General features: G+C 52.3%; 1 protein-coding gene and 1 pseudogene across 1 annotated transcript in view; one reads left to right on the top strand and one right to left on the bottom strand.

The window, feature by feature from the left end:
- Positions 1-13,626, top strand: part of MAP3K21 (mitogen-activated protein kinase kinase kinase 21) — a 45,380-nt gene extending 31,754 nt beyond the window's left edge. The window contains exons 6-10 of the mRNA XM_036235339.1: positions 1,412-1,528; positions 8,119-8,269; positions 8,550-8,647; positions 9,218-9,763; positions 10,927-13,626. Of these exons, the coding sequence (XP_036091232.1) occupies positions 1,412-1,528; positions 8,119-8,269; positions 8,550-8,647; positions 9,218-9,763; positions 10,927-11,348 (1,334 nt within the window). The 3' untranslated portion in view covers positions 11,349-13,626. The remainder of the gene's footprint in view (positions 1-1,411; positions 1,529-8,118; positions 8,270-8,549; positions 8,648-9,217; positions 9,764-10,926) is intronic.
- Positions 7,914-8,032, bottom strand: LOC118613420 (annotated as a pseudogene).
- Positions 13,627-13,990: the final 364 nt, after the last annotated feature.

Below are 13,990 nucleotides of genomic sequence, written 5' to 3' on the forward strand. Positions count from 1 at the left end.
ATGTATCAAAGATCTTATTCAAATCCTTAATTAATGAGGGAAGCAATTACAGTTGGTTCAAATACAAGTCGGGGGAGCTAAGTATTTACAGGCCATTTAGCAAAGGAATGTCAGGATTCGATTGCTAGGTTAAACACAAACCTGGTTACGTGCCCAGTGTGGCAATAAACCATAGCCTTTGGGCTTGTCTTTCTCGCCAGACAGAAATGATTTGCATCATCAACTGACAAAACCTGTGCGTTGACCTCTGCCCCTGCCGCGGAGAGAAACGGCCCCGCCAGTAGCTCGAGCGCAGGGTAACTCGGCACTGCACTGAAGACGCCCAGGAATTTCTTTTACCTGCGTCTGAGTTTTCAGTATTTTTTTTTTTTGACAGTTTTCTAGGTTTTCCCAGACACTCTCCTCTTCCCTCCGATAACGTTATGCTTTCTTTACATGTCCCCCTGCTTCTCGGCATAGCTTTGTCATGACAACACCCCGACTTCCAGCCGGGTGACCGCACACTGCCTCGACCACAGAGGCTTCCACTGTGGGGGAGGCGAAGGCTTCCCTTGACCCTCACAGGGCACCTGGCGCGGCCTGAAAATTAAACAGAGAGATTGACAGAGGAAAAGTGCAGAAATCTGTTCAGCGTAAGTTTTACGGGACAGGGGAGCCTTCCCAAGGAACCGAAACCCCGAGCAGTGAGACCTGGGTTGTGACTCTGGGTGGGACACCGGCCGGGCCGCCCGTGGGGGTGGGATGCCTGCCCCGCACCCCGTGGCGCATGGCGCTTTCCGTTTGAATCGCCGCCGCAGCCCCGGGCGAGCTCGTTCCCAGGACGGCTGAGGCGTCGGGCTCGGAGCCGTCGGCCCCTCGCCGGGCTGAGGCCCATCGTGTTAGTGATGGCAGCTGGAGGCGCTTAGCTGCAGGAGCTTCCGCTCGGTTTGTTTTTAACGATTTCGGACTGAACGATGGCCGTACCTCTTCTGGAGGATTGTGTGATGGGAGGTCCCTGTGCAACGTCACCTCGTGTTCCTCTGTGCGCCCGCATGTGCGTGCGCGTGTGCATGTGTGTGCATGTGCGTGCGCGTGTGCATGTGCGTGCGTGTGTGTGCATGTGTGTGCACGTGCGTGTGCGTGTGCATGTGTGTGCGTGCGTGCGTGTGCGCCCACGTGTGCGTGTGCGTGCGTGCGTGTGCACCCACGTGTGCGCGTGCGTACCCATGTGTGCGCGTGTGTGTGCGTGTGTCTCACCGTCCCTAACATACTGACTGGATCATCATCGACGGGCTCGAGCCCCGAATGGAAGCTACGTGAGAAACACCTCGTTCTCACCACCTGGCCGTTTTGCTTCTCTGGCTACATACTGACGATGTCGCTGTGAACACCAAACCGTGAAATCTCAGTTCTTCCTCTTGTTCACACCCAGATTTCCAGCACAAGATCACCGTGCAGGCCTCTCCCAGCGTGGACAGACGGCGGCCCAGCAGCAGCTCCAGCCCGCCCAGCAGCCCCTCGGTGCCCCCCCGGCTCCGCGCCATCCAGCGTAAGCGACCCCTCCCCCTCCCCCCCGCCCCGGCGTGACCCAGTGCCTGGTCGCTGGCGGCAGCTGGCCTGGGCTCGGCTCAGGCAGACGTGTTTCTTAACTGGTCACACTCAAGCACATGGCATTTAATAGGTGTCACGACTGTTTGGAAAACAAAATCCGGCCTTGCGTTCCATAAGCGAATCTCCTCACGGTCATAGTATTTTCATATTCTACACAATTTGTGACGTGAGCAGGCCGCAGAGTGGAAAGTGACATGCCGGCTCTTGAGACATTTCGTTGCACGCTTGGATACAAAGTTAGCGTAACTTAATTCTATCACTGGCATGCTTACGGATATTTTGAAAAACGAAATCAGGAATTTAAGGTTACTTCCATTTCTTTCCTTGCTTTGTAAAGAAAAAAAAAAAAAGGATTTTGCTCTCTGAGGTTTACCTTTCATTTCGCCAGTATTGACCAACCTAGAACTTCAAAACGCCATGTCGTATTTCTGTTTTAGAAAGAGCGTTTGGCCTTTCTAAATCCACGAAGCTAATTTGCCTGTCGCCGTTGCCCTGGGTGAGTTTCAGTTAGACCCTGAATCAGAGTTTAGTGGAATGAAACAGAGCGACTGATTATGTTCGAAGGTGAGTCCAAATAAGCCTCACAGCCGGCGACGCGCAAGAGCGTGCTCGGTCCGCACGCAGGCCGCGTGGGCGCGCGCCTGAGCCGCCGCGTGGCTCAGTGTGCACCTGTCTCCACCACGCTCAGTCGGCTGCTGCTCGCCACCTCGGTCTGGAGAACAAGATTCCAAAGACTGTTTTCTCTGCGCAGGCCTGCAAGCCATTTCTTTTTTCTTTTTCTTTTTTTGTCTACGTCAGGTAATGAAACCTTGGCACTGGCAGACTTTTGTGAAGCTCCAAGACCCCAGTCTCGTCACAGTTAAAGGAAAACGATCCAAGTAAACGTGTAATCTTAGAACTTAAAGTGCCATCATTTTCTTACAATTAGTCTTTCTGAGAAAGCACTTTTCGTGACGCCACACTTGGGACCTCGTCCTTGCGCAGGTAGAGGGAAGGCTTGATTAAAGGAGCCAGAGGGCGCAGGGCTTGTCCCTCCCAGTGCAAAGGTGACAGGCAGCTCAGCTTATGTGAACCTGTGGTGACGTGTCATCGCCACCCAGAGTCCACAGTTTACGCTGGGATTCACCCCCCGGCGCGGTGTTTTTTGTGGGTACAGTGACCCGCACCCCCCGTCATGCAGTCCCGTGCTGCCAGTCCGTGGGGACGGGGTCTGACAAATGTGTCGCTCGGCGATGCCGCTGTCGTGTGGACAGAGCAGCGGCAGGTGTGCACACCTGGACGGCTCGGCTCCTCCCGTAACTTCGTGCCGCGCCTCGTACAGCCGGCCGTGCCGCAGGTTTGCGTGCGCGAGGATCGCCACGGACGTGAGAGCAACGTGACGTGTGTCACGATGGTGACGTCCCGGGGGACGGGCGTTTCGCAGCGCGATCGTAATCCACGGGGTCCCCGTCGCGGGGTCTGTCGGCCGAGCCGTCGTCATGCGGGCCACAGTACCGTACGGAGTTGTCGCGCTGCCCCGGAAGTCCTCTGGGTCCCCCTGTTCGTCGCCCGCCCCCCGAGCCCCGGCGATCACGCTCCTTCCACCGCGTTCATGTTTTTGCCTTTCCCAGAATGTCATGGAGTTGAAGTCGCACAGCGTGCGGCCTTTGCGGATTGGCTTCTCTCACTGAGCCGTGTGCATCGAAGTCTCCTGCATCTTTTTTTTTCATGGCTCGCAGCTCATTTATTTTTAGTGCCAAAGGATATTCCGTTCTCTGGGGCGACGCAGTGTGTTTATCCGTCACCCTCCGACGGACGTCCTAGTGTTGGCAGCTGCGAATGAGCTGCCGTCAACGTTCGTGAGCAGGTTTCCGTGCGGACCTCGTCAGCTCCTGTGCCTGGGTGCCCAGGAGAGCAGCGCCTGGATCACGTCATTTCTGTAAAACCCACCAACAGCCCAAAGTGCCCGCTCTGTGTCTCATTCCCACGGGCAGTGAGTGGCAGGCCCACCTTCTCATCCTTCGGCTGCGAAGTCACATCTGGATAAGACGGGCCAGGCCCAAGGTCTGCACTAGACCGAATGCCCGTGGGACTGAAGCGAAGCCGCTCAGGGAGCGTCCCCTCTGCCCCCAAGCAGCAGGGTCCCCGGCATCCGCTCCGAAGTGACAGGTGAAAACGCTGGCATTCGGGTCTTCGGAGAGGCCCGGCCCCGCGTGCACGGTGGCCCCGGCGCGTGCTCAGCCCGGGCCGTGGTACCCTCCTCTCTGACCCGGGCGCTCCCAGCAGCCTCCTTCATCTCCGTTTCTGCGGCTCCTCTGGTCACTGGCTTACGCAGGGTCCCACTGTCATCACGGTTCAGTGTCACGTGGCAGTTAAGAGCATGGTCTCGGGAGCCACCCCGCCTGAGCCGTGACTCTGGACGGGCCGCTCACCTCGTTGCCTCGGGCCCCGTTTCCGTACACCGGGGAGGCGCCCTGCAGCCGTTTCGTAAGGGAGCTGAGCCGGGCTGCCGCGCGCCGGGCATCGTGGGCCTCGCTCGTTCACAGCAGCGCCAGGGGCCGGAGCCGACTCCGCAGCCTGCGACGCACACGCGCTGCGGATGTGAAGGGTCGGGCGGGTGTAAAGCGCTTGGAACGGCGCCGGGCACGTGGCGAGAGCTCCGCGTGTGGACGGTCGTCATGCCGCCAGTTTCACCGTGATTCTGAAGCTCTGCGTGGCCTTCCAGTCTCGCTGCCGTCTGCCTTTTGTCGCTCCGGCTACACCCGCCGCGCGGACCGTGCCCCCCCAGGTGCACTGGGGTGCCCTTAGACGCACACCTGACGCGAGAATGAACCTCTTTTCACTACGAGTTGTTAATGTCTGGCATGTTTCCCCTGGACTAAAGGTGGTAAACCTGTGAAAAACGGATTATGAAAGCATCGTGAGACGCCAAATACAATCTCTGGAACTAGAGGGAAGAACAATTACGTGTATCGAGAGAGATGGGAATCATTTTGGTGAACTTGAACAGCAAAGACAGTAGCCCCAGAGACTGTTTAAAGAATGCCGAAGTCAAGGGCCCGGCAGGGTAGGATGGACTTCGGATAAAAACGTGGGTATTTCACCATCGTCCCGAGAATCGCTGTCTGCTGAAGAGAACACCTTCTGATTTTTGCACAGAATATTTTCTTACCATTTTTTCTTAGTATTGCTTCCTCTGGCTCACTCCCGTGACCGGCATTGTTAAATTATGCTGTATTTAGGGCACACTTCTCTCTGAGAATGAGAAACGGTAGAATCCACTGATCCTCTGGGGGTTTCAGGTTTCGGGGTGCATCTCATGGTCGATGTCTTAAAGCAAGAGCAAAGCCCACTTCTCCCCTGCTGTCCAGGAGAATCGGGTGGTGGAAGGTCAGGCACAGCCGCCTGCTGTCCGAGGAAGCTGCTGCCACCGCAGGGGTAACAGAGTGTCACCGGGCGGGAACGCGGAGATGGTGGGGGCAAGCTGAGCGTCAGGAGCCTCCCCGGCTCCGTCCCGTCCTACTCATCAGCCTGCTTACCAAGCAAAACCAAGAGAGCCCCACTAACTCGGTGTGGCGACGGCGAGCAGGGGCTGGGTTACGGGCGGGGGGGGGGGGGCGGTTGGTCAGCCACAGCTCCGTGTCGCCAGAGACCTTTGTGACCCAGCCCCTCCCATGATCATGACAACAGTTAACGTCCAGTGATCAGCAGCTAAGGGTCGGGCACTGATCTAAGCTACTTCCTCACGTTCGTCCATTTAATCCTCAAAACCGCCTCATCGCGTGGATACTCCTGCGGTTCCCAAAGGAGACACGGAGCGGCTCTGACCCGGACCTAACTCGGCAGCTGTGAAGTGGTGAGGCTGGACGCGAACAGCGCCCCGGAGCACGGAGCCTCGACCGTCCCCTTCCCAGGGCAGTAAAAGTTCAGCCAACGCTGAACTTTAATGGACGAGGAAACCGAGGCGGAGAGACGGCTGCCGGCTCCGGGGCGGGCGCTGGCACACTGGGGTGGACACACGCTCAGGTCCCGTCGCCCCGGCCTGAAGCTTCTCCCGTCACTCTGCCCCCGCCTCCGGGCATGAGGCTGCCGAGCCATTCCCCTCTAATTCTGCTGTAAGGCTCCTAATGAGAGTGAGCGACCCATCCAGGGTCGTCACACACACGTGCCATGCAGAGGAATGCACTAACACGTATGTGCGTACATTTTAAAATGTGGAAGATACTGAGACTCACACACCGAGCTTCACCCGTGATGACGCCCGTTTAAGGAAGTGATGTAAAGAAGGTACATTTCCCTCTTTACACGAGCAGTTCTCTCCCTCGAAGGCGAGCACTTGAGTAACAGTCGGACGTCTGCGTTTGCTCGCTTCTCCGGGCTTCCGGTCAGGATGGCGGCGGGGAACGCGGTGCTCGCCCCCCTGGCGGCCACGTCAGCATCACAGCCCAGCCACGGCGCGGCTGCCTCTGGGAGTCGCCTGGCGACCAGCAGCCCTACACCTGGGAACGCACGGAAGAGGCCGCCTTGAGACCGGCAGGGGGACGCAGCCGTGGACCGGGCTGGCCCGTCGCGGCGGAGATCGGCAGGGGGCTCTCGGCTGCAGCTGTCCCCCTGGAAGAGCTTCCCAGACAGGAAAAAGCTAAAGGAGTTCATCATCACAAAGCCAGGATTCTAAGAAACGTCAAAGAGACTTCTTTAAAAAGGGGGAAACAAAATTAAAAAAATATGAACATTAAAATGGCAATATTAATGAATATTAAAATCAACAGTTACTTTAACTGTAAATGGATTAAATGTTCCAATCAAAAGATGGGAGGGCTGAATGGGTAAGAAAACAAGACCCTTCCATATGCTGCCTGTAGGAGACTCACGTCAGATCAAAAGACACATCCAGAATGAAAGTACAGGGCTGGGAAAAGACGTTTCATGGAAATGGAAACAGAGAAGCTGGGGTAGCGACACTTAGACCAGACGCGAGAGACTTTAAAACAAAGGCTATAACAAGATTAAAGAAATGGACCCAGCAACCCCGCTTCTGGGCATTTATCTGAAGAAAACCGAAACACTGCTTTGAGAAGGACACGCGCATCCATACACTCATTTCAGCATTAGTTACAGTAGCCAAGACGTGAGGCAAGCCGGGTGTCCATCAGTGCTTGGATGGGTAAAGAGGAAGTGGTACATATACACAGTGGAATACTACTCAGCCAGAAAAAGGATGAAATCCTGCCGTCTACAACACGGATGGACCTAGGAGGTACTGTGCTGAGTGGAGTGTCAGACAGAGAAAGACAAATGTCATATGTGGACTCTAGAGAACAGAATAAACTAACAGACAACAGAAACAAGCGCGTAGCTGCAGAGAGCGTTTTGATGGGATGGGTGAAGGGAGAGGGCACAGAACCGTACAAATCGGTAGTTACAAAATGGTCACGGGGACGCAGAGTACAGCTTCGGGAGTGTAGTCGGTATCATAATAACTATATGGGGTTGGATGGGTCCTGGCTTTATCGGGATGGTCACTTCATAAGTCGCATAAATGTCTAATCACTGTGTTGTACACCTGAATCTAATACTGTAATTTCAACTATACTTGTAAAAGTAAAAATTAAAGAAAAAACTTCTGTATGTGTGTACGTACACACATGCATAAATACTTAATTTTTAATGAAAATGGGTTACATATGTGTAACATAAATCTTATATATGATTTTTACATGAACTTTTTTTCATGGATGCAGAATATAGATGTCATAATGTTTTTAATTGTGTTTTTAGAACATCTAGTATGTTACAGGACTGCGTTTCTGTGTGTATAGTAATAATAGCCATTTTTTGCGGTGACCTCCACATCTACTGTAAGCACACTTGAGGCCGGAGGAACAGCATACGTGTGCGTCAGCAAAATGTGACATTATATCAAGTGTGAATATAAACCTCCCAGTGAGGCGATGAGGAAGAGGCTAGACGTGGGGGAACTATTAAAATATTTTCAGATTTCCAGAGGTCTCTGTGGCCAAACTGCTGTAAGGACTGAGCGAAACTGATGATTGATGAAGAATAGCCTGTTACAATTTTAAAATATATCTTTAAAGTTCAAAACTTGAATTGGTTTGATTAAAGAGTTAGGGTACTATGTTTGTTTTAAATGTTCAGTTTGGCTACCCGCCCCCCCCCCCCAATAGAATGAAATCATAGTTTCTCATTTACCTTGAATTTCTATCTTGTAATTTATTCCATGTTTCTTGCTATTTTTATGATTAGAGAAAGCAGTTTGTCATTGGTAGAGCAAAAAAATCACTTCTTAGTTGTTTCCATGTTCATTATTTACATTTTTTTATAAATGCCCACAGCACCTGGCCTTCCTAGGTGGTCTCCCATCCAAGTACTAACCAGGCCTGACCCTGGTTAGCTTCTGAGATCAGACAAGACCTGGCGCATTCAGGGTGGCATGGCTGTAGTTCATTATTTACATGTTTTAAGTAAGGTTTACAACTGATTCGATTCATTTAGCTTGACTTTTTTTAATGAGCAATGCTCTCTATTCAGTGACTTCGGATGAAAGCAATAAAACTTGGGGCAGGAATACTGTCTGTCGACAAGAAGAATTTGAAGATGTAAAAAGGAATTTCAAGAAAAAGGGTTGTACCTGGGGACCAAGTTCAGTTCAAATGAAGGAAAGAACTGATTGCAAAGAAAGGTATGCGTGTGACACCTGGTGGTTCCACTGTGCACTGTGACAAACTGTGTTTTTTAAATACCGCAATGACCCGACTTTTTAAAAAATGTTGGAATATTACAGAGATATCAGAACATTAATTTCCAGGACGAGTTCCTCATACTAAATTATTTAAGCAGTTAAAATATTCTCTGATCTATTTTCTGTCTCATTTTGAGGTTTGATTTGTGCTTTATTAGCTCTTTGAAACCTGATTTGTCATGTGGTTCTACTGTATTAAAATACACATCTTTTCTTGTAGAATAAGACCTCTCTCAGATGGCAACAGCCCTTGGTCAACTCTCTTAATAAAAACTCAGAAAACCATGCCATTGGCATCATTATTTGTGGACCAGCCAGGTATGTGCTTCCAGAAGTCTGACTCAAACAGGTGAGGGGGGCGGGGCTGGCCCGCCTGGGAAACACACTGTGGGACCCGCAGATCCGATGCATGACTGTCCTTTCATGCACGGCCAGCTGTGGGTCACCGGCCTGCAGGTTTACGTAGAAGAGGCACGTTGTGTCCGATCGACCTCAGGGCGCGTGGATCTGTGTGGGCATCTCTGTGTCTTGATGTCTTATCTTGTCTCTACAATAATCTGATCTTCCGGGCTAGTGAGAACCGCTTCCTGAAGGGCAGGAGCCAGCAGATGGCCTTGCAGGTTCCCGCGCAGGGGCCCTGAATGCTAGTGCCCCCGACAGGGGCGCCCCCTTCCTTGGGGGCCCCCTGGACGAACCGTCCGCCGAACTGCAGAGGACGCCCCCGTGCGTTTTGACTCGGAATATTTATTAGACCTCAGCTTCATCTTATGGGACCGTTCAGGTGATCGGTACCGTTCAGGTGATCGGTACCGTTTAGGCAATCGGTACGGTTTAGGTGATCGTTGCTGTGAAGTCCTACTACACGTGTGTTTTTGTACCTTCGTCCAGGTGAGGAAGCCACGCCCCCCGCCGATGGACCAGACCGAAAACCGAAGCAGGCGAGACCGCCGGGGCCGGGGCCGGGGCCGGGGCCGGGGCCGGGGCCGGGTCCGGCCTGCGCTGAGCTCCCCGCGGGCGGAGACGGCCAGCGGGAGGCCCCGGGGGCCGGCGGCCGCGGCGAGGGGGTCCCCGGGCGCGCGGGCGCGGGGGGCGCGGCCAGGCCGGCGCCCCGGGGGCGCACGGAGCCGGCGCTGTGCGGCTGCGCGGCGCTGCTGGCCACCGTGGCGCTGGGGCGCGACCTGCGCGAGCTGCGCGTCCGCGACGACGGGTGCAGGCGCGAGCCCCGGGCCCCGCGGGCGCCTCGGCCGCGCGGCGGGGCCCCCGGCGCCCCCCGGCCCGCCGAGCCCGCCGAGCCCCCCGATCCCGCCGCCACGTGCGCCCCCGGACCCCGGGGCCCCCCGCCCGTCGCGCAGAGCCGCGGGCCCGGGCCACTGGGGGCCAGCGCGGCGCGCCACCGCCGGAGCCTGTCGGAGGGAAGCGCCCCGCGGGCCGCACGTAGGTGGCAGGTGGCGCTGCGGGGGCGCGTCTGGGGGGCGGCGCGTCTGGGGGGCGGGCGGGTCCCTGCATCCGAGGCTCATTTCCGCCGTTCCCGTAGATCCCCCAATGTCGCCCTGCGCTTTCGCGGGGCTTTAACTCTCGCTTGAATTCTGGGGAAAGTGTAATTCAGTTTCAGTGACTTCGATGTGCAGAAGCGAGGTAAAACGCAAAGGGCGTGTCCCCTGACATAGAGACAGGTCGTTTGTCCACGATGCACGGGCCGCGGGGTCCGGCCTCCCCTGCGACACCTGCCGCCTGCGTCCGCGGCCCCCTGCGCAGCTCCTGCGCACCTGGAGTTGAGCGGGTGCGAGACGCGAACGGCAGGTGTGTCGGGGTCGCTGCCGTCTCTGTGCGCAGGTATCACTCCCGCCTCGTACACCTGACGTCAGGTGCGATGCTGCACGTGAACGTTGTGCACTGTAGATAGTAACGTTAGGGCTGGTTGCAAAGTATAGCAAAACTGAAAGTAATCTCATTCTCTTTCCTGCCCCTCTCCTCTCTAATACTATACCTGGATGTGATTTTTTTTCCAGATGATTCATTTCCTTTAGGTAAATGAGGTTATTACCGTTTTGTAATACAGTGACGTATTCACAATTTACACCCGCACGAGGAGAACTAGCACAATCACTCTATGAGAAACCACTTTTTTCTCTTAATTATGAGTCAATAGTTATTTGCTAGTGGTGACCAATCGCTGCCTCGGAACAGAGAAGGGGAGGGGAGGCCGGTGAACCCTGACTGCTTTCCTGATTTGTTTTTTCCAAATCGCAATCTGAAAGTGAAGTGACTCATATTAACCATCCTTTTTAAAAGTCTTAACTTTATTCCAGCCTAGTCCATTTTGCGATCTGTGCTGTTTATAAAACCGTCCGAGTGCTCGCTGGCCCGAGCACTCGGGTGAAGGTTCAGCTCCGTTTGTGGACACACTTTCCGCAGTCTGAAGCACTTCTGCAGCCCTGCGGGACTTCATAACGAAGCCAGACAGGCACTGTGTCCTCACAGCTCCAGGAGGCTCACATTCAGGGCTTTCTGTGGAAGCGCAGTGAACTTTCTGGATGTGCATTGCTTTAGAGGGTGCCGTGGCTCTAATCACAGCCTGTCTTTGTTTTCTCCACCAGCGACTCCAATCCCAGCCGCCGGAGCCCCCGCGCCGCCACCTGAGTGGGTCTGCGTGGAGCCCCACGCCTCACCTGGCGCTCACCGGAACCTGCCAAGTGAGCCCCGCCCTGGAAAGCAAGGTGCTGTCAGTGTCTGGCCTCTGCCTCGCCCTCCGGCCCCACAAGGCCCAGCAGACACCCCGCCAGCCTTCCCACGGGGCTCGGAGTCCCAGTCGGCTCAGGCCAGCCCCGCCCTGGGTGGCCCGGGACCAGCCGCTAACTGTGCCCTCGGTGCCAAGGACAGAACTGCATCGCATGCACCTTCCTTGCCGGACGCTGGCGTGGAAGGCCGGAGCGGGGACTGCACGGTGCCCTTACGCAGGATGAAGAGCAGGACTAGCCGGCCGGCCGTGTACGAGCTGGAGAAAGAGTTTCTGTCTTAAGTGCCTTATGTTGTTCAAGCATTTTTTTTAAGGTGAACAAATTAAAACGATGTGTCTACCTTTGAATTGTTTCACGCTGCTGTGTCTTCAAAAGCTGTGGCCATGTTCCTAAAGTGGTAACGGATGTCTGACTTCTCAACAATGCACGTGATCCCTGTGAGCTGCCTACGTCTGTGGTTTTTCCCACTGGATTCCTACCTTGTAACTTGAAATACAAGTGTAAAACCAGAAATGGGCAGCAACGTGAAACTATGCCGGGCAGAGTTACCCTAAGCACCGTTTAACGCTCTGCTCTCATTGACATCCTTGTCTGTTAGACACTGTCGTGAGACGCTCCATGCCGTCCCCTCCCCTCCCTTCCCCTCCCCTCCCCTCTCCCCCAGTCTCCTTTTTTTAGGCGACGAAAAGTCAAGAAGAATAATGTGATATTAGTAAGTAAAGGTGTCTTTTCTTTTTGTATAAAATGATGACCGGAATGGATGTAAAGTCCTATTCCTCCTACCTAAACTCAGCAGTAGGTTAGGTTTGTGATGCATAAATATGTTTAGTTCTCACCTAAACTATGCACTATTTCTCTCTTTGAGGAAAATCTACTGAATGTAACTTGTAAACGTTTTACTGAATGTAACTTAAAATCTTTTATCCGTTGGAACACCGAATGGATCTGGGAAAGACCGGGCGCTGACATTCTGCCCAGGCCGGGTCTTGCCCGCCTGAGCCCGAGAGGCACTCAGGCGCAGCTTCGCCCTGCAGACGGCATCGACCTTCTTCCGTAGCCATTTATTTGGGCTCCAGAAGGGTAAAGTGCTTTCATTCTGTAGTAGCATTTCACAAAATTAAGGGACCCACGTGTCAATGTATTAAACATTCATGCCATGTAATTTTATTTTTCTCTATTTAAATGCATAATTATCTTAATAATCTCAAATGCCATTAGAGAGAAATTGCTGTCAAGAAACAGTGGTACTGTTAAACTTTAAGTGTTTTGTCATTATTTCACATTTCGTTTAATTGTGAACAAATGTGAGCCATTTGCTGAGGTAAGCTGATATGGTCGAAAGGACAAATAGGTTACAGATTATTTTCAGAAATGGGTTTATAAAATAGATCTTTGGATAGCAGATCAGGATTTAAATGAATTAAAATTATAAACGAGTCACTCATAAATCCTACCTGAATGATACACAGACACTGCTGAGTCATTAAATAACAAAACGGTTGTCCAGGAGCTTGGTAAATTTGCCCGGGTTTCTTTTGCTAAACCTAGTTTTTTCCTCTTCTGTCACTACATGTGGTTATCCAGATGACAGGCAGATGTTTAAATTTTCCATATGATGAAAAACTAAATTACATACCTTACTTGATATTTTGTTTGAAATTATTTTTGGGTTAAGGTTTACTGAATAACTGAAATGCCAGCAATTTAAATTAAATCAGGTGTGATAAAATACCTTCCTAGAGTAGAAAAAAAGGTAAATTCCATTTGGCCATGTTGGAACATCTCAGTCCCCTAGCCAGGTGTGCCCTCGCAAACGACGGACAAGGCCCGAAAGGATTATAGTATCATAAACACTTTTTGCCCTAAAGAAAATGGTCTCATGTTTAAGATTCTGCAGCAAAATCTCAGGTACTTATTGCATCTTGTCGTATTACTGTCCATTCTGTGGTTTGACTTAACTTTGGGGTGGATGTTGAGTTAGGTCATCGAGATTTGGTTTCCTCAAAATATTATCACCTCTGAAACTACGGTTGGCTGCCTTGTACCCACCCATTTGGGGGCAGGTGACTTCCAGGTAAAGGACAGGGAAGGAAGGTGTGCCTGAATCACACCTGACAGACAAGGTACGGACTCTATGACCTGTGGGGTGAGGACGTGGAGGGTATCATCTGCCTCGTCCCTCCAATACTCTGTTCCTGCTCCTGTTTATTAGCTTTATTTTAGCCGATTCTCCATTATAATGAAATTAGAAATGAAGCTGTTTAGAAAGATAATTGCGACACAAAGACTCACTCACACGTTCCTGCAGCGAGCTCCTCTCGGTCGAGATCTAGTGTATGTTTGCGATTGTGTACACGTAGCAGAATCTGGTTATTTATTTTCGTGTAGACTGACCAGTTCACTGAAAGGTAAATTAAGCTGATCATTGTTAATCAACAACTGAGACACCCCCTGCAGGGTGAAGGCCTGGGCCCGCACTGCTGTATTATGAAGCCTTGTGAGTGAAAAAGATGTTTACATACATTGTCTATTTTTTTAATAAACTTTTTTTTCTAGCTAGTCTATTTGCTCGGTGCCTTTGCTCTCCTCCTGATGATTGTGGCTACAGTTTGTAATGGTTTATTTTGTATTCAGTCAGGAAAAGTACGTTACTAAAGATTATTAATGCTTATTAAAATTACTAAGATTATTAATGATTATTAACCTGCCAAGTCCGTCAAACTGAAGGCCACTAAATGAGTCATGGGATTAACTACTTTTAAAAGGTATAATGAAATATTTATTTAAAATGTTGTCTGGTTCACACATGCACCGAAAAGTTGCATTTCCTTGTGAGAATTTGCAACTCCAGCTTCTCAGAAGGCCCACTTCCTCAGCAAGGGGTCCGCGTGTGAACTACAGGTCAGTCCATGCTGCAGGAATG

Source organism: Rousettus aegyptiacus, unplaced genomic scaffold, assembly GCF_014176215.1.
Source record: "Rousettus aegyptiacus isolate mRouAeg1 unplaced genomic scaffold, mRouAeg1.p scaffold_m13_p_18, whole genome shotgun sequence".
In the NCBI taxonomy this organism is placed as follows: Eukaryota; Metazoa; Chordata; class Mammalia; order Chiroptera; family Pteropodidae; genus Rousettus; species Rousettus aegyptiacus.